Source organism: Halichoeres trimaculatus, unplaced genomic scaffold, assembly GCF_033239565.1.
Source record: "Halichoeres trimaculatus isolate MK-OKI-2021-1 unplaced genomic scaffold, fHalTri1.1 fHalTri1_scaffold_19, whole genome shotgun sequence".
Classification (NCBI taxonomy): Eukaryota; Metazoa; Chordata; class Actinopteri; order Labriformes; family Labridae; genus Halichoeres; species Halichoeres trimaculatus.
Window position 1 is genome coordinate 27,096,601 of NW_027437197.1, and position 19,909 is coordinate 27,116,509.

Consider the following 19,909-nt stretch of genomic DNA (forward strand, 5'->3'; position numbering starts at 1 on the left):
GCTGGTTTACTCTTTTTATGCACTAAAGAAATATTTGCTTCCATTAGTGAGGGAGGAAGAGACCCAAATTCATAAGAATAACATAGCATTTCAAATAATGGTTCTGCTAAAATGTCATTAAATTTTTTATAGAATTCTGCGTTTAGGCCGTCTGGGCCTGGAGATTTGTTGTTCGGAAGTGACTGAATACAATTCTTGATCTCACTTAAAGTAAGGGGTCTGCACAGGCGCTCTCCCCGTTGCTCCAAAATCCGTGGCAGCTCTATTTTGCAGAACAATTCTATCATTTCTTGCTCTGATTGGGGGTTAAATTGGGAGGTGTAAAGCTGCTTGTAGAACATTTTAAAACTGTTATTGATGTCTTTATTTTTATAACTAAGTGTTCCATGTGGATCCCTAACGCATGAGATATTCTGACTGAAGGCCTTATTTCGGAGAAGATTTGCCAAATAACGGTTAGGTTTATTGGCAAATTCATACAACCTTTGCCTCGCAAAAAATATGGACTTTTCAGCTTTTTTAGTTAAGAAGGCATCTAAAGCAGTCTTTACTGTGTGTAACTCATCTCTGTTTTTTTCAGAGAGGCAGGAATTATATTTTTTCTGAAGCTCATGAAGGTGAAGCTCTAAATGTCTTTGTTCCATTTTACTAATTTTTTTGAGCCCGGCTGAATGTGAAATAATTAAACCACATGTGTAGGCCTTTGCAGTATCCCAGATTAGACCCAGAGACACAGGGGTCTTGTTTTCCTTAAAAAAATAGTCTAGTTGTTCCTTCAGATACTTTTCAAAATTAGGGTCATGATTCAGAAATGAATTATAACTCCATGGTCTGCTCCTAGACTCCAAATTCAAGTTCCTCAAACTTATAAAGAAAGGAGCGTGGTCTGAAATTATAATATCCCCCACACTGCAAAATTCTATGTTGCTTATTGAGGTTTTAGGAATAAAAAACATATCAATTCTGCTGTTTGTTTTATGTACAGTAGAATAGTACGTGAACTCTTTATCATTAGGATGCAATACCCGCCAAGCATCAACCAGGCCAATTTCACTGCAAGTATCAAAAACAGCTTTAGCTCTTTTTGTCTGGGTTTTTTGTATTGATGGGGATCTGTCCATAACTGATGAAAAGTAACAGTTCAGGTCTCCAGCTACTAAAGTATTATCACATACCCAATCTGCAAATTTAGAAAATACATGGGAGACAAAGTCATTTGTTTGAACGGGAGGGAAGTATATATTCAAAAATGAAACCTCCTGACCATAAAGATATCCCTTTAACATAACATACCTACCACATTTATCAGAGACAGTATGTATATCAGTCAACGGCAAATTGTCATTAATGTGCTCATTGTGTGACACTTACAATCTACTGTCTAAAATATGTCAGCTTACCTTAAAACAGATGGAGACATCCTTCTTCATTTTATTTACCAAGAGTTGATGTTGGGGTCTACTGCACAACTTTATCCAAAAAAGACACTTTTCTCTGTGGAGATGTGTATTAGGAAAGGGTTAAATAATACACCCTATCACCCAGCCTCTCAGGAGGCCTGTACACCATGAACACCATTTGACCATTTTTAAACCTAAAATCTCAGAAAAACCTCATAAAGCTGAATAAGAAATGACTTTGTGCAATGCATTTCAATGGACGTCCAGGCAGAGAATGTGTGATTATACGGGGATGGATATACGCACTGTGAGTGGCTCATCACAACTTAATCCAGGACTTGGCCATAGGTCAATTGAAACAACAGCACACAAAGCCAATCCTGTAAAATCAGAGGAACATTATCTAGCATATGATACAAGATACACAAGATTACCACTCATGTAACACCATCATGTACAGACTGTTCTCGAAACTCAACAACATCTCAGATACACACATGTACACATGTACACATGTACTCTCAGTACCTGCAAAAATGGTAAAGCCTAGATACTTTGGTTGACATTAGTTTGTAAGTTAATGCACTGTTGTTGTTTTTTTCTTTTGAACCTTCTAATAATTGTTTGCAGTGATTGTTTCATGCTAAAATGAGTGAGATTAGTTAGTGTATCATGTAATATTAAACAAAAAGAACAGCAGTTTATTTTTTGCTGTGCTTGGTTACTTTTAAACATCTTCTGACTAGTAGCCCATAAGATTCATACATAAAGAAGAAAAAACTGTAAACCTTCCTATCAGTGGTTTGAGCAGCCACATTTGTCTTTCCTTCAAACCTTTCTTACTGTTCCCTGTAATGCTAAATAACCTTTTGTTGAGACAGGCAGAAAGTTAAATAGTACAGATGGTTTTTATTTAGAGGCATGTATACATTCATTGAACATTCTGTCAACATTTAGCAGGAATCCATGATACGCTTCATGCTCATAAACCTGGAGCCATTGGTGCCGAGCTCCCTAAAGCTTCTGTACTCCCCGGGCCTCAGGTAGATCATCCTGCCCCTGAAGTGGGGCTGCTCAAACAGCAGCCACTGGCCATCCATCACGTTACAGGACATACAGTCAGGCATGTGGTAACGGTCCATGATGTTCTCACAGTCGTCCATCAGCTCGTTGCTCTGACCATTGAAGTTCTCCTTCTCATAGATCTTCATCCTGAACTGACCTCTGTGCTGTTTTTGGGAAGAGGTTAAAACAAACAAAATGTTTTGATGTAAACTTTTAGAAGTGTTTTAAATCTAAAAAAAATGCATGTTGTGGTACACCTACCATGGGGATCATACGGCAAGACTTGATGCAGTCCCTCATTCCCATCATGCTCATGTGGTCAGCATACTCGCCCCTCCTCATGAAGTACTGGTTTCCCATGAAGTTAGGACGGTCGTACACCATGAAGCATCCGTTCTCTACTCTGCAAGAGTGACACCTGCTCAGGTAGGAGGTCATGTCCGAGCAGTCGCTCATGCACTCATAGGAACGGCCCTGGAAGTTCCTGTCTTCGTAGAAGACGATCTGGAAGAAGAAGAGGTATAAAGCTTAAAAAAGAATGAATGATTTAAATATAAAATCTTCTTTTTTCAAATGCTGAGTTTAGCAAACCTTGCCCCTCATGTTAATGCCGGTGTTGCTCATGTTGGCTGCAGCTGCTGAACTGGCTGCCTACCTGTTTTAACCCTTTCTTTTTATACCCAGCTACATGTAAAGACTGGGAGGGCCCCTTCAGAGAACCCCTTACCTTGCAACTACTACCATTGACTCTATAGAAAGCTGAGGTTATGTCCATTTTTCAGGGGACTGAGTACCTTACAGGCTTTAGAAAGGTCTTTTCTCTCATAACTGAAAGCACTTTTCACAATGCTGCTAATGTGATGAATTGGTTGTGACTGTTGGTCATGTGACTGGTGAAACCTGTATTAATGACAATTTGATGCCATTGTTTTCAAATGTGAGCCTCTGGGTGTTTATTTGTTTCACACACAAGTTTCAGGCTCAGTGGGAATATAAGTTAATGAGCTATGAATCAGCCACAGTTTGAAGACTGGTGTATTGTGATTCATTCTTTTCTTTTGAAATCAGAGGTTTTTTCTTACAGTTTATCCATCTTAATTTCACTGCACTGTCTGTCAAGTTCAAGTCTTAGAGCTTGCCTTTTTTTTTAGGCAAAATGTTTTTAAGAAACCATTGTTTTACTTTGTCAACTGCTTTATTGGAAACATTATTTTCCCTGTTCAAACATAAATAAGACGGCAAAGAATTACTATTGAAGTCAGCAGCTTATAGGAGGTTCCTTCCTTCACACAACCCCAATACCAGAACTGTTGGGATGCTGCCTAAAATGCTGATAAAAACCGATTTTAAAGGCTTATAAATTATTTAAATGTGTTTTATTTTAAATAAATAGAATACCTTAGATGAATACTGTGAATGACAAAATATCTGCTCACTTTAACTTAAGATGTCAGCATAGAGCTTGAAACTAAAAACACAAAACAGTAAAAAGTTCCATAACACTAAAAAAACAGCTGGGGGAATGTCTCCAAAGTAACCTGGTTTGTGATCAACAGGTTGGTTACATGACTGGATATGAAAAGGAGACTCTCATTGAACTCTCATGGGAAGATGTTCTCTACTGAGTGACTGCGTGAGCAAACAGTCAACAGTTTGTGAAAAACTAGGGCTGCACGATTATCGCAATCGCAATGTCAGCACATGCAATTACGTAATCGCAAAAGAGGATATCGCAATCGCAATGTCAGCACATGCAATTCAGATTTTTCTCCATGATAACCAAGCAAGTCTGTAGACTCATCATGACATAACTTTTTTTATTAAATCGCAAGCACAATCGCAGTCGCAATATTGTCCACCTAATCGCAAATCGCACCTTTTCCCCAAATCGTGCAGCACTATGAAAAACGTTCCTCGGGGTAAAATGAGAAAAAATAAACGGATTTCATCACTTACACAAGAAAATATCATTAGAAGGTTCAGAGAATCAGAAGTATCCATGGCATGGGAAGCTGACACACTACTACTTCAAGGTCATATGGAACTCTTACTAAATTCAAAGTTTTTGCAATAATTCATCAGAGATAAAACCTGTTACCACCTCAGGAAGCAGTCACATGATGTGTACATCAGAAGTTAAGGTAGTTTTTTTTTTACCCTTTTGTCTTTTTTGTTGAATTTGTGCTTCCTTTAGATTAACTGACTAAAATAACCCACCATGGATCAGATTTTTTTTTCATGACTGAGGTTAGAGCCAGAGAAAAGTTCAGGAGCAGGTCAGATCAGACAAAAACGTTGGGCCTTATACTCCAGCCGGTATAAACAACAAGTTAGTGGGGTTTGAACTCACTGCTGCACTGGGGTCAGAGGTCAAGAGGTTATCTAAACCACTGAACTGACTCCTCTGGCTGATAGTTTACAGTTTGAACCATAATTAAATTGAATGATAACATCATGTTTTTAAGGTTCTAAAATTTGTGGTATTAGCTTCCCAAAAGTTCTTAATCAGTTGTTCCTGTTCTAGTCAACTTTACCCCGGAGTTCAGTCATCATGAATCTGATTTTATAGAACATTACTTTTTTTGGACTGATCTAATATAAGGGAACCGACGTAACACCAAATGCCAACAGATTGTTATAGATATTTATCTGATATCAGCCATATCCCCTTGACTTCTGTTTAATTTCTACTGCCAGCCACAAACCACCCTGTTTCTTCATATGTGTTCTGTGAGCACTGAGTGTCGGAAAACTGTCCTGATGGACATATTCTTTGACATTTCTCTGTTACATTTGGTTCAGTGTGCTTAAAACAATCAAGAACATGTTTCCTGCAAAAAGAAAATAGTAACCCAGAAATGCTTGCAGTTTAAAGGACCCAACAGGCAGAAGGTTTTAGTTAAAAACTTTTATTTTGACTTATTTTGACAAATTATTCAACAGTTTTTACAAGTCCATGATGCGCCTCATGCTCATGAACCTGGTGCCGCTCAAGCCCAGCTCTCTGAAGCTCCTGTACTCTCCAGGCCTCAGGTAAACCATCCTGCCCCTGAAGTGGGGCTGCTCGTACAGCAGCCAGTGACCATCCATCACGTTACAGGACTGACAGTCGGACATACGCAGGCGCTCCTGGATGTTGTCACAGTCCTCCATCAGCTCGTTCATCTGGCCGGCAAAGTTCTCCCTTTCATAGATCCTCATCCTGAACTGGCCTCTGTGCTGTTATTGGGAAGAAGAAATTTGATTAATCTCTGTGCTGTGGGAGAAAAGTAGATCAATCGTGGCTTTAATTCCTTTTGCACCTACCATGGGGATCATACGGCACGATCTGATGCAGTCCCTCATTCCCATCATGTTCATGTAGTCAGCATACTCGCCCCTCCTCATCAGGACCTGGTTTCCCATGAAGTTAGGACGGTCATAAACCATGAAGCAGCCACTCTCCACCCTGCAGGAGTGACACCTGCTCAGGTAGGAGGTCATGTCTGAGCAGTCGCTCATGCACTCATAGGAACGGCCCTGGAAGTTCCTGTCTTCGAAGAAGATGATCTGTGAAAGGGCAGAATGCAGAGTCAGCATTTTAAAGGGATAATAATGGCACAGTAGAGGAAACTATAAAAATCTGTTGCTGGGGGTAAACCTACCTTTCCCATGGTCATGATTGTAGTGTTAGTTCCTCAGAGAACTGTGCTGCTGCTAAACTGATGCCTGTTCTCTTTTAAGCGTTACTTTTATACCTGACCGAACCCAAAGAATCTGTGGCTCCCATTGTTGAAAGCCCTGACCCAGCAACATGGTATAGAGGCCTATAGAGTGCTGAGGGGCATCATGTGACTGGATCCCCTAGAAGACTTTAGAATGGATTTTTCCATAGGGAAGTTACAATGCAGAGGAGCAAACAATGGTCCTCTTTACACTTTTAAAAACACACTGTATGCCCCTTTGCTTGGTGAGAGCACAATTTATAGACACGACTCTCCCCTTATGTGACCAGATAGTCTGACGTGCCCGTATATAATATACATTGAACCTGCCCTGGTCTATATAAGGCACGGATTAAACGTTCACTCTAAGTGTGCAGTGAATAAACACACAACTGGCTAAATTTACGAGAAGTGAAGTCTGATCATAAATTCTTTGGGCCTGCCTAACTCAACACAGAGCTGTTTCATTTATCTCTGCCTGTAGTAATGATTTTTGGCTCTGAATATTGAAGTTGCCTTGAATGATGCGAAAACTTTAAAACTGAAACATGACTCTCTGTCCTGAAACAGTAGCATACAAACTTGAAGTTAATGCCACTGTATTTTGATTGAACTTCACTATATTCATACCCCTACTTATCTTCTATTATCATATTCTATTATACTACTATTATACTACTATTACATTACTTATATTCTATTATCTATTTTTTTTGTTGCTAGGCGCTGCCCAGGTAGCTGCCTGTTGCGGCAGCTCTCTCTTCTTTGTCTGTTTCTTGTAATTTTTTTCATCTCTTTTTCATCATCTTTGTGTTTGGAGTGGATCATTACTTTGTATGGTTCATTGTTGGTCACAGACACCAAACTTTTTGTGGCTTAAGCGATATTTTTACTACTTTTCTCCTGTGTTTGTCTGGAGATCCTACATGTAACCATGGCTGCATTGTTTACATGTGAAATTAGCTGTTAGCAGCCTGTAGCATGTCAATGCTAACTAGTGTAAGGCTTGATGATTTCCCTCAAGGTGAGGAGGAGGAGGTGAGGATGACGTGCTGGTTCTCGGGTGTGAGCCGGGAGGTGACGACGTGGACCTGTCCTTCCATCCATCGTTGTTGGGAACGTGGGATCTATCTCCGGTGGGATGGACGAGCTAGCCGTGCTAGCCCAGCGACATCGTGCTGTTCAAGGACGTGGCTGACGGAGCTGACATCGGACGCCGCGACACATCGGAGGAGCTTCACCTGCTGTAAGCAGACAGGATCCAGGAGACAGAGACTGAACAGACTGCTGGGGAGGCTCAGTCCTGGACCCTGTGGAGGTGGAGACTGGCTGGGCTGGAGAGTGGTGGACCAGTGGTGGACAGGATGTCGTCATCTATTTTCTTGTGGACCTTTTTGCACTTTCTATACATTTTCTTACTTTTGTTTTCTTGATTGCTGCTGTGACTCCTGAATTTCCCCTCGGGGATAAATAAGTATTGTCTTTTCTATTCTATTTTCTATTCTCATTGACGTCATTTCATCAATGCTTTCACAGACATCATTTCAGGAGGAAGCTACAAACATTTTATAAACATCTTATGTTTAGATTTAAAGCAAGAACATACAGGCTTGTCCATATTTTATGGTAGCCTGCATGTCAGAGACCTTTACAAGAGTGAGACAGAAGTAGTTACCATTGCTTTTGAGGCTCAGAAAGAGACTTGAGCTGCGTTTCCACCAAGCAGTCCAGGTTGGTTCAGTACGGTTTGGGACGGTTTGGTACAATTAAGCCTAATCCCGTTTGCATTTCCACAGCAAACTGTGCCCTCTCATGGTAGGCGGCGTGTAAGTCGGATGCTGGAAGCCGCAGCTGTTAAACAATAGCGCGACGCCGCAGCAGCCTACCTCGCTATCAAATTCAACAAAGAAGAAAAAACGCGACACAGTAAACAAAGAGCACGGATGGAAGACATGCAGCATTTCGTCCTCTCTGTGATTGACATGTAGCTCTTCGATACAAAGTGCAATTAAGCTTCGTTTCAGAGAAGTCTGTGTGCCGCCAGGAGAAATGCAGCTGCTGTCGTGGTGACAGCAGTGACAATTCTTTTGACCAATCAACAGTCTGCAGTGTGTTGCTCCACCTTCCAAGAGCGGATCAGTTCAGTCTGGCACCCATAAGAAAGGGTCCCAAAAAAGTAGGTCGGCTTGTCTTGGTTTTTAGGGATCTGTCCCGGAATGAGTCAGTGGAAACGCCTCAAAAAGTGCACCGTACCAAGACAAACCGAACTGGTCTTCTTGGTGGAAACATGGCTATAGTCTCTACATTAAACACATGTGGACTAAACCCTGATTGGACATAGGCAATGAAGCAAGAACTTTAAGAGTAACATATACTCAATTCTGATTTGATATTGATCCCCAGTTGTGTTCAATCACAAAACCAGCATTTTATTATTCATAAAAAATGTCTAAATTAAGGCCATTTCTCTTGTTGAGCAGCACAGAAATACTAATATATGCTTGTACAATCAACACGTTTATACTGAATATGAATAAAAACCTTTACTTGCCTTTGTTATATTTGAAAGCTGGAATAATTTGGTTTCTTGTATCAAATCACATATAAATGAGTAACCAGAGACTCGAGGCCACTTATGCTAATTTGGAAGAGCTAACATGCTATTAAAACCAACAGCTGGAAACAAGTGGCAGACAAATATTTTCACCATTTAGCAGAACATCCTCTCTCCTTATTCACTTTCCTCAAGCTGAGATTCCCTATAAAGATCCCCATAAAGGTCCAGGGGGTGGAGCCTTGGACTTGGTTGTCCAGCTACTCCAACAAATGTTGAGTGGACTAATGGGGAATTTAGAGACAAAGTCAACGCCCTGGATTTTTTAGTCAGGTCACACGGACACCCTGAGCGGTCTGCAGTTACACAGCCCCACACACAACAAACTGTGATCTGTTTGTTCAGACTCCTTTCTATTAGAACCAGCTCTTTTAAGCTCCAGTAGATCTTCTGTTGGATCAGACCACATGAACCAGACTTAAATGAATGCATCACCAAGTGTTTCCATTCCTTTGACCTTTATGGTGGGTACTGCCTCTCCCGGACTAGTAACTCCCCACAAGAGCTATTCATCATAGCAGAGCTAACTCTTATGCTCCCGCTGATAGCTCACGCCAGGATGGTGCAGGGTCCTTTTAGAAACTAGTCAAGGTGAAAGTGGGACAAAGTTGCCAGAGGATAATCATGTGACCCAAACAGCCACAACTTGCAGGAAGCAGGTCAGTAAATCTGTTAACAACTCTTTTGACATTTTGACAACTTTTAGAGGCTGATATTTTCACTAGTCCAATTAGAAATTAAGACGCCTTTAAGAGAAGAGCGCAAGGTATGAAAGTTTACCAGACAGAGTTACTGTCACCTTAATGATCAGGGGCATGACCTGATTCAAGGCTCACCACCAACCGGACATTGCTGAAACTCTCCAAACACAACTCTCTCCACAGCGCCAATAGGAACACTGGAAGGCCAGCTTTGGGATAAACCACCCACAGTCTTCTCTTCCAACATATGCTAGGATATTCAGTTGATGACACTGATTGCCCCCCATGTTTGTTTATCTCCTGAAGTCATGTTTGATCACATAAGTGTCTGTGAGATCTAATGTCTGTTGGCTCGTTACCACATCAGGTGTGTGGTCTAGAGGCCTAATAAAATCATCCTGTGTGTGTTCAGAGATTTTTAAAAATGAGTCTGAACTTTCCTGATGTGTGTGGTCTCATGGCTTTGACTTGTGTGCTACTAGAATTAGTGGTGACTCTCAGTTGAGTAACTGGGCTATTACACATTGTATCGTATAAAAATGAGCCTGATGGAGACAGTGGATAAAATATCAGGGATCACTGTCTAAGTGTTGTGATTATGCAGACTGGACCATGAACAGCTGATCACTCAAAGCAGTCAAACTAAAAAAAATAAAAAATAAAAAAATGTATTTCTAGTACAGGGATACTGCTATAACTCAGTGAGACCAAAGTTTAGAAAGTCATATCATTTATTGAAATTAAAATGTACAATTAGCACATGTCCATGATACGCCTCATGCTCTGAATCCTGGAGAGGCTCATGCTAATCTCTCTGAGGCTCCTATGCTCGCCGGGTTTCAGGTACACCATCTTGCCCCTGAAGTGGGGCTGCTCAAACAGCAGCCAGTGGCCCTCCAGCACATTACAGGACTGGCAGTCGGACATACGGTAGCGCTCCATGATGCTGTCGCAGTCATCAGTCAGCTCGTTGCTCTGACCGTTGAAATTCTCCCTCTCAAAGATCCTGATTCTGAACTGGCCTCTGTGCTGTTAATAGGAAAAGAGAAGACGTTTGTTTGTTTGTACCAGCAGGCTTTTATCTCAGGTGTTATCTCTTTGGATCTGATTGATACCTACCATGGGGATCAGACGGCAGGACCTGATACCACTGCTCATTCCCATCATGCTCATGTTATCGGCGTACTCGCCCCTCTTCATGAAGACCTGGTTCCCAATGAAGTTGGGGCGGTCGTAGACCATGAAGCAGCCGCTCTCCACCCTGCAGGACTGGCACCTGCTCAGGTAGGAGGTCATGTCAGCGCAGTCGCTCATGCACTCATAGGAGCGACCCTGGAAGTTCCTCTCCTCATACAGGATGATCTGTAAATAAAAAGTTTAACAGTTAATCAAATTATCCAAACAAACATTTCAGATATTTAATGCTGATTTATAAATATTTTTTATTTGTCCTACCTTGCCCATGTTGGTGGTGGTGGTTTCGCAGATCTTTGATAGAACTGTGATTGAACTGATGCTCTGCCAGTCTGAACAAGTTTCATTTATACCTGGTCAGATACAAAGACTCTGTGCCCCCTCTATTGTTCAAAGTCCTGACCCAGCAACACACTATAGAAGCCTATAGAGTTTTGAGTTGCTTACTCATTTACCAACAGGGGCACAGTCTCTGCACAGAATTTTCCTTTTGCAGGAACAAAGCATATTTTATGCTGTAGTTGTCTTGTTATATGGCATCACTACAGTACATGTACAGTCAACAAAAAAAGCTTGTTTCCACTTCTGCTTCTATTAGATTATGAGCACTGTATCTCTCTCTCTCTCTTTCTGTGTGTGTGTGTGTATTATTGTGTGTGTGTTCTCCATTGAACAGCAAAATTCATAACCCGACAGAAATCACTTCACCACAAACACTGATGATTTGAAGATAAACATTATGCAGATATTGATGATAGTGACTGTGGCTTTAAGACACTTTACCTTCGGGGTGTGCTTGCAGAGAGGTTTGCACAGTCACAGTCTCAGTAATGTGATCTGGATTAAAGAATGATTAAAGCATAAAATGCATTACGTATTTGAGAGACTCAGAAAGATTTTACTGAATATATGTTTGTGTGTTAAGCACAAGTTTTAATTCAAAGGCATTCATAATTTCTATGTTAAGGTGGCACATGGAAAAAAAACCCTCATGTTTGATGAGATGGCTTAATTTGGGATTATTTTGGGGACTGTTGATGACTTTATGTAGAGGAAGTACAGCAGCTGGAGTTAGAAACTGGGGAATGTAGTAGGGGTGGCAGGCAGTGGAGTAAACCATCACCACAGACTCCTAATTCAGGCATCAAACTTGAAAATTATAGCCATAGACGTGCACAGACCTGAGGTTGCAAAGAACATCTTTTCATGCATTGTTCTGCAAAACATTTCTGCTAATTCTTAGAGATGCAAACGGGCAGCTCAGGACTTTTTGTATTATTCATTTCTGCCAGAGTTGATAAAAAATAATCTGTGAATTTCATCTTACAAACATAAACATACTCCTAATGCATATCTGTTGGACTGTAGCAAAACTGGAAATAGTTTAACTGCTGGGCTGGGATGGTTGTTTTCCCTTCCCTTTCACCAACTAGTTAAAAACCTCAAAGGTAATGTTCGGTATCAAAAGTCTGATATTATCTTTGGAAATAACCGTGGAAGGGGAGAATATAGCCCTGGTAGTCACTGATGATTTACCACATGCCCTCATCTCTGTGAGGGTACAGTTTCCTTGGTCTGGAGTTGCTACTAGTTCCAGGAAACTATTTTCTTCCATTTGTTTTGCATTTTCTTTGTAGCCTATATTTTCTGGATCTAAAGCATACATTCTGCACACAGAATGATGCTAACCATGATGCACTCCTTGGACTTGTCGTTTGAGTCCAGGAGGTCCTCAAAGATTTCAGATGATGTAGTTCTGTTGGCTTCATCCCACAGTGCTCCCCAGCTGTTATTGGTTTGTTTTGTAGAAAGAGTGAGGTGTGAGATGAAATTTAATGTGCCCAAATCTGAGATAGTGGCACTGAATGTGTTTATTGTTGAACCATGTCAGAGTGAGGCTAACTGATAAGTGGATGGCTTTGTCTGCAGGTGATGGCACTGGTGTGGGCTTTGCATGAGTTTGGTGTTGTTTTACTGAATGATTAAACGTTCATCCATTCACCATCTATACTGCTCACCCTACTGGCAGGGGGGTCACGGGCAGGGCTGGTGCTAATCCCAGCTGCTGTTGGACTATTCATTTGAATCAGCATTTCCAATGTAATACATCAGGTCAGGCCAGTTCATTTGGCACACTTGTCATGTTGTCTGATAACTGATAAACTGAGGCAGTAATTCATCTTTACTGTAACATTACATAACACAAGACTATGTTTACAGAGTATATGTGTAATAAAGAGACTGGTGTTGTGCATGTTAAGTCAAGTAAATGACTTCACTTGGTCACCTGACTGGACTTGGTCACCCTTTATTGTTAGCTCACTGGTCAGTTACATGAGCTACATCATCACAGGTTGTAGCCCAGCCATCCACCCCTGAGTGAGGCTCTGATGAATTGCAAACAGTTACAGCTGATATATATGTTGTAGCATGATGTGGTTTAGAGGCATTTTTCCTCTAAATACAGTATGTTTGTGAGTGTTTGTGATCCATGTTTCCATTTAGCAGTGTTTTCTGCATGAGTTTTCCTTAGCTAATGTTGTTTAACTACCATATTAAGATAACATGTGCTGTGTTTAAAGGGTTAAGAATCACTGTTTGGCACACATGACACTTGGTATATGTTGTATGAATTATAATCTTTATTGTTTGCTCTTAGTTTGCATTCGAGTCTACCACAGAGGTTGTGCCCTTATACCCCTTGATCTCTCTCCCCCTGCTGCTTTGGCCCTCTAACAATCAGAGAAACAAAAGTCAGCAGAGTTGGGTTGGGTACTTTTTTTTATTTAGAGAAAACTTAGTTGCAGGTATCCATGATACGCCTCAAACTCTGGATCCTCATGCTGTTGGAGCCAATGTCCCTCAGGCTCCTGTACTCTCCAGGCCTCAGGTAAATCACTCTGCCCCTGAAGTGGGGCTGCTCGTACAGCAGCCAGTGACCGTCCATCACGTTACAGGACTGACACTCAGACATGCGCAGGCGGTCCTGGATGTTGTCGCAGTCCTCATTCAGCTCCTTCATCTGACCAGCGAAGTTCTCCCTCTCATAGAGCCTCATCCTGTAGGCTCCTCTGTGCTGCAGAGGGAATGTTTGGATTTACATGAGGTCAAACATACAAAGACATCAAAGGGAGAAGCTGTGCAGGGAGAGAATGTCTTACCAGAGGGATCATACGGCAGGACCTGATGCAGTCAGACATTCCCATCATGCTCATATAGTCAGCGTACTCGCCTCTCCTCAGGAGGTACTGGTTCCCCGTGTAGTTAGGACGGTCGTACACCATGCAGCAGCCGCTCTCCACCCTGCAGGAGTGACACCTGCTCAGGAAAGAGGTCAGCTCAGGACAGTCGCTGCTGGTCTCATAATGACGACCCTGGAAGTTCCTGTCCTCGTAGAAGATGATCTGAAATCACAAGAATGCCTCATGAGCACAACCAAAGCTATGAAACTTAACCATGCTTTCATGTTCAGTCCTCCTGTTCAGTCCCAATACCTACCCTGCCCATGGTCATGATTATGCTTGTTCTTCAGGGCTGAGTTGTGGCTACTGTGTTCTGCCGTCAGTGGTCACGGTTACTTTTATACTTGCTCAATGTGAAAAAAGTATGTCAGGCTTCTATTGTGCAAATCCCTGAGCCAGCAACATGCCATAGAAGCCTACTGAGCAGTCAGGGCACTAAAGGGTTATTATCCAGCACTATACCACTGTGGTGCAAATGCATGTACTGTATACATGCAGCATTGTTGTCTCACACAGAGACAATAATGGGAAGCTTCCAACTGTAATATGACCTCCAGCCTGACCCCTCAGAGCGTATGATGTTCCATTTATTGAGGTGTATAAAGCTTTAACCTGTTAGCATTATCTCTGTTAAAAACTGTAATGAAATATCAAAACAAGGTAAAACGTGAACATTTTCTTACAATAAATGAACTTTGGAACCAAGGAGATGAAATCAATTGGTGCTGGACTGAGCCTGGGCAAAGTGATCAAATAGGAATGATTCAATCTTTATTTGTATCATCTTTTAGTCATGGTGTGCTTTACTAGAGTGTGAAATAACTACACCAAAGTTGTAGCCCATACTGTCAGAACATTTATGATCATGATCCATTTTGTCTGGATTTTCTTTTTAAGTTGGACTGATGCCTCTTACTCTTCTGTCATTATGAGTTCAGGATTATTGTCCATTTAGAACCACAGGGGTAAGTGTGTTCAATTTTGCAAGCACACTTTGCCACAGAGTTGCTGTCCATACAAAGCTGGAAGCAACTGAAATCATGTGGAAACCTTTTCAGAGAGATTTTTCACAGATAAGGTTTTGGAGGTTTTATTTTGGACGATGTGGAACTCATTGGAACAAAAAGTGTGTTGGATTTTAACTAAATGTATTGATGCCTATGAGAACTTTCCTTTCCTTGGCTTTATCTATTTAAGAGATTCCTGGTACATGAAGTCATTGTCATACGCAAAAAAAAATGTTTGTATCTGAAGTTGGGAAGGAGGGATATTTCTGGTGTCCTATTCAGTAAAATGTGTGTCCTTTTTGATATTGCTGAACAGTTATAAACTTTTATATACAGGCATTTTAAACCTTTGAAACGACCTGTTAGGACAATGAACAGCCATTTTTGTTCTTACTTGGTTATCTGGTTCTTATTTCTTGATGAGAATTACAACAAAGATGATCAGATCACACTTTTTCTTGGTTTTAATGAATATTTCAGACATTCATGTGGCTCTGAGCAAAGTTTTGACCTTACAATCTGTCCTTATCACACATGGAAACAAGGCTTATAATGACAGAGACTGATTTCACAGTGTTTTCAGGGACTGAGTTTTTTTTTTAATTTAAAAAAAGAATGTGCTTGTTGCATTTTATACCAACATGGTACAGAAGGTTCTTCACCCTGTTTCATTCATGACACCTTGGATAAGATGAACACAGACTTAAGTTTTCAAAAGTAAAAGAGGGTTAACATTCCTCTTTTGTCCCTTATTACGTTAGAGAACGTTTCACTTTCTCCACCCTTCTTACTGGCTGACGACATGCCCTGCTCTCTGGAACTTAAAGCAAAGGTCTTCACCTGGTGTGAAAACAAGTGGCAGGTGTTTTTGCAAAGTATGAACTAAAAATGAAAGGCTTACTCTGGATCTCCTGCACCCAAGACCTTTCCAAGTTTGGTTCATCTCTAACTCATTATGTGTCTCATTTCTCATTTGTGTTGTACTCGAGAAGAAAACCTTTGAGTTCATTTCTTTGGTAATTCATTTGCTCCTCCAGTAAAGTCATGTATCTTTCTACCCACCCTGTTAAGACCATCCAGTTCAGTATATATTTCAGACAGAGCTCAAGTTTTCATCCTTTGGAGATCATTTTTATTGCATCATATAAGACAAAAGACATTTTATGGGCTTAAGAAGTCTTGACTTGACCATGGAGGTCACCTACGAAAACAGCAGCATGCTTCAGGCTCAAATTTGTCTCTACATGTCGTGACACTGCCTTAAATTTCCTCCAGGCTCAGAGGTTGGTTCATTTTTTAAAAGCCAACATAAGTGTTAAATTTAAAAACTCTTTATTCAGATTGAAGTATTACATCATGGAAGGAAGAGCCTGTTTGGTTTCTCTAACAGGAGTCCATGATACGCCTGATGGACCCAATCCTCATGTCCATGGGGCTGGTTCCCATGTCCCTCATGCTCCTGTACTCGCCGGGCCTTAGGTACATCATTCTGCCCCTGAAATGGGGCTGCTCGTACAGCAGCCAGTGGCCGTCCAGAACCTGAGCAGATTGGCAGTCAGACATACGCAGGCGCTCCTGGATGGAGTCACAGTCGTCCATCACCTCATTCATCTGGCCTCCAAAGTTCTCCTTCTCGTAAACCCTCATCCTGAAGGGACCTCTGTGCTGTAAGACAGAGACACAGCAGATTATGATCATAAAGAGCTGACAGATGCAGGGTTTAGTTTAAGAGCTGCTTCAAACTGCTGAGCGTCATACCATGGGGATCATGCGGCAGGAACGGATGCAGTCGCTCATGCTCATCCCCATCAGGCGCTGGTTGTCGGGGTACTCGCCCCTCCTGGCCAGCATCTGATGGCCCATGAAGTTGGGACGCTCGTACACCATGAAGCAGCCGCTTTCCACCCTACAAGAGTTACAGCGGCTCAGGTAGGAGGTCAGCTCAGCACAGTCGCTGCTGGTCTCATAGGAGCGACCCTGGAAGTTCCTGTCCTCGTAGAAGATGATCTGAAAACCAAACAGAACATGATGAAAAACTCTGTGTCTGTGGATCCTTAGTGTTCTTTTTTATTTTTTGCTTATTCCTAAAAAAAAATCATTTAAGAGTAAACTGTGCTCATACTCTGCCCATTTTGGTGTTAAGCTGATTCCTGATGCACTGCTGCTTCCCCCAGCTGAACTCTGTGCCGCATTTATACCCGGGGTGATAGCTAAATGTTCTATAGAGCTATTGTGTAGAATATCTGAGTCAGCGGCTCAGCATACGGGCCTATAATGTGTGTTAAATCAGTCTGTAAATGGTTATTATTCCAGACTGGAAGCATACAGTGCTTTGCCAAGTACAGTTACCCTCCTGTGTGGGACAGGTGGGTCACACATCAGCTGGGGTCCTTTGTACTTTCAGTGTCAGGATGCGCTTTGTTCCATTCACAGCTCATGACCATTATCCCAATGCATGCATACAATATACAGAAATAAATCAAATGTGGCTGAATTCCATTCAGTGGAAAGGTCAGTATGAAGTAGAACAGAACAAAAAACTCATCTCAGGATTAATCTCTATATTCCATTTCTTTAAGGGGATGAATGGAACAGAGAGCAGATATTTAAGGTACCCATACTTCTCTTTCCAATATTTTGCAGCCTAAGACCTACATTTCAATACTTTCTAAATCCTGTACCAAGTTTTTGCTGAAATTTTGATATTTACATTTTTCTCCCTTTACACCCCTGTTTTTCTGCTCCGCTGTAACCACAAACATTTTATTGATCAGCAACACTGAACGTAACACCAATGCATGATGAAATCCTTTGCATGCTGAGAATATGAACACAACAGCTCCTTAAAGTGAGGCCAAATCATTCAGAGCCCCCCCCCCCTTACTGACAAGCTGCAGTACAGGTCATAAAGCTTGCCTCCACCGTGTGGAGGCAAGCTTTATGACCTGTGGGTGGAATTTAGGAAAGATGCACATCCACGTGTTTGTGGGAACGTGCCTACCAACTGTTGTTTTCTGAGCACACTTGTCCAAATGTTGCTTATCACAATTGCTGAGCCTCTCACCAGTTTGAAACAAAAGCCTTTATTTGCATTAGTTTATAGAGTAGACCTGCCATTACCGACATGGCCGGCATGCATGTATTGCAGCAAACAGTTTTGACTCGTGATTTAAGCCAGACTCACATGTGGACATGTATCTTCAAGTTCAGTTTTGATTGGACTAATGCTAAGATGTGAGAAACAGTTTCACAAACTGTGTGCCTGGACGACAGAGAGTGGGGGAGCTTGTGTAGTTCTTAAAAAAAAACAGTGTTTTTGATGCCAACTTCAGTTGTCACTCACAGCTACATCACCAGAGTAGAAAAAGGGAGACGTTATAAATTCATTTAAAAAGTGAGATGCTTCTTTTACACCAGTATCCCAGTGTGACATCAAGAGAGAGGGGTCTGGTTTGGCAGGTTGTGGGCAGTGGGTCCATACATGCCTTACAACTATCACAGCTTCTGTAGGCTGAACTCAACTCCAACCGAAGTTGTAAGGATGGTTCTAGAAAGAGCTACACACCTGCATAGAAATCACACATTGCTGAATGCAATGGAACACAGTTTGGAACTTTTTACCACTCTGTGCAGATGTGAAACAGCTCTGAATGAGTTTTAGTAGCTTATTTCAGCATTTTGCTGATTTTACCAGCGATAACTTAAGTGTACATAAAGTATGGACCTTAATGTCAGTCACTGTCTGAGAGTTTGGTCTCCAAAGAAGCCACATGGCAACAGGTTTGAAAATGTTCAGAAGACCTCTCTGTGGGGAGCTGCGTTTCTGGTTGGTTGTGTAAGGTTCAGCCAGATCTGTTGGCAGCCCTGGTTCAGCCTGCCCTCACGTGTTCAGCTCCCCTTTACACAGCCTGTTTTTGTTTGGACCTCTCCATGCACTTTGATTCCCCTTTTGAACCCTGTTAACTTCTCTTTTGTTGAGCTGTGTCTACTTTGTTATTGATCTGATGTCTTCAAATGAATTTGTGTTTTTCATGTTGTATGTTTGGTTTCATTTGTTTCACAAAGGGGTTTGGATTGGCTGAGTTGTAACACGGTTGTATAAAGGCTAAAACTAATGTTTACCTTTAAATGCACAGCATAGAGAGTTTACATACTCAGGTTATTTGGTCTATGTTTTCATCTGTGATGACTTAAGACAGGGTGCAGAAACACTGGATAGAAACTGGTACAAGTTTGTTTTGACAGGTTAGCTGTGCAGGTGTTTTGTGACAGAATATCTGTGGTTTGATTAAAAACGAGACAGCAACAAAGTGAAGGGTGATTCCTCCTTGATTTTATTCATGTACACCTAACTTTCTCTCTGCTTCAGTAGGGATCCTCGATGCGCGTGGCAGAGCTGAGCCTAATGTTGCTGTATTCCACATCAGTGGGGCTCCTGTTCTCCCTGGGCCTCAGGTAAATCATCCTACCTCTGAACTGGGGTTGCTCTTATAACAGCCAGTGGCCATTCATCATGTTGCAGGACAGGCAGTCGCTCATGTGGTAGCAGTCCTGGATATTGTCACAGTTGTCCGTTACGTGGCTCTGGCCCTGGAAGTTCTCCTCTCATAGATCCTCATCCTTTAAGAGTCTCTGTTCTGTTGATGGATACACAAAGAGGGTTGGTTTAGAGTTCAAACTGTACTCCTGAGATCTGAGTGTGCCGTGCAGAATTTACAGACATGCTCTGAAAGTGTTTTTGACAGCACAGCAAAAAGTTTATTAAAAGCAGAGATTTTAGTTCACATGCATCAAAGTGTGATAAATAAAGCATTAAATTCCTCTAGTATATGAGTTTCTATCAGTACATTATGCTGTCAGGTTTTTCTTTCATACCCGAGGGATCAAACGACAGGACCAGATAGAGTCACTTAAACCCAGGTCTGTGTAGTCCTAGTACTCACCCCTATTCAAGAAGCTGGGGCTGTCACACACCATGAAGC

The 19,909-nt window shown here is 41.6% G+C and overlaps 5 protein-coding genes across 5 annotated transcripts; all 5 read right to left on the reverse strand.

Moving 5' to 3' along the window:
• Positions 1-2,353: 2,353 nt before the first annotated feature.
• Positions 2,354-3,089, reverse strand: LOC141808883 (gamma-crystallin M2-like). The gene is made up of 3 exons (XM_074695650.1): positions 3,057-3,089; positions 2,727-2,969; positions 2,354-2,629 (listed from the first exon to the last, which is right to left on the reverse strand). Exons 1-3 carry the CDS (start codon positions 3,087-3,089, stop codon positions 2,354-2,356), a joined length of 552 nt encoding a protein of 183 aa, XP_074551751.1.
• Positions 3,090-5,411: 2,322 nt separating this feature from the next.
• On the reverse strand, positions 5,412-6,157 carry LOC141808111 (gamma-crystallin M3-like). Its single transcript, XM_074694479.1, has 3 exons — positions 6,110-6,157; positions 5,772-6,014; positions 5,412-5,684 (listed from the first exon to the last, which is right to left on the reverse strand). The coding sequence occupies exons 1-3, from the start codon at positions 6,122-6,124 to the stop codon at positions 5,412-5,414; spliced, it is 531 nt and encodes a 176-aa protein (XP_074550580.1). The 5' UTR covers positions 6,125-6,157.
• Positions 6,158-10,237: 4,080 nt separating this feature from the next.
• Positions 10,238-10,948, reverse strand: LOC141808110 (gamma-crystallin M3-like). Its single transcript, XM_074694478.1, has 3 exons — positions 10,940-10,948; positions 10,604-10,846; positions 10,238-10,513 (listed from the first exon to the last, which is right to left on the reverse strand). Exons 1-3 carry the CDS (start codon positions 10,946-10,948, stop codon positions 10,238-10,240), a joined length of 528 nt encoding a protein of 175 aa, XP_074550579.1.
• A 2,527-nt stretch (positions 10,949-13,475) lies between these two features.
• LOC141808884 (gamma-crystallin M3-like) lies at positions 13,476-14,191 on the reverse strand. Its single transcript, XM_074695651.1, has 3 exons — positions 14,177-14,191; positions 13,840-14,082; positions 13,476-13,754 (listed from the first exon to the last, which is right to left on the reverse strand). The coding sequence occupies exons 1-3, from the start codon at positions 14,189-14,191 to the stop codon at positions 13,476-13,478; spliced, it is 537 nt and encodes a 178-aa protein (XP_074551752.1).
• Positions 14,192-16,310: 2,119 nt separating this feature from the next.
• Positions 16,311-19,391, reverse strand: LOC141808882 (gamma-crystallin M3-like). The gene is made up of 4 exons (XM_074695649.1): positions 19,345-19,391; positions 17,050-17,062; positions 16,686-16,934; positions 16,311-16,592 (listed from the first exon to the last, which is right to left on the reverse strand). The coding sequence occupies exons 1-4, from the start codon at positions 19,389-19,391 to the stop codon at positions 16,311-16,313; spliced, it is 591 nt and encodes a 196-aa protein (XP_074551750.1).
• Positions 19,392-19,909: the final 518 nt, after the last annotated feature.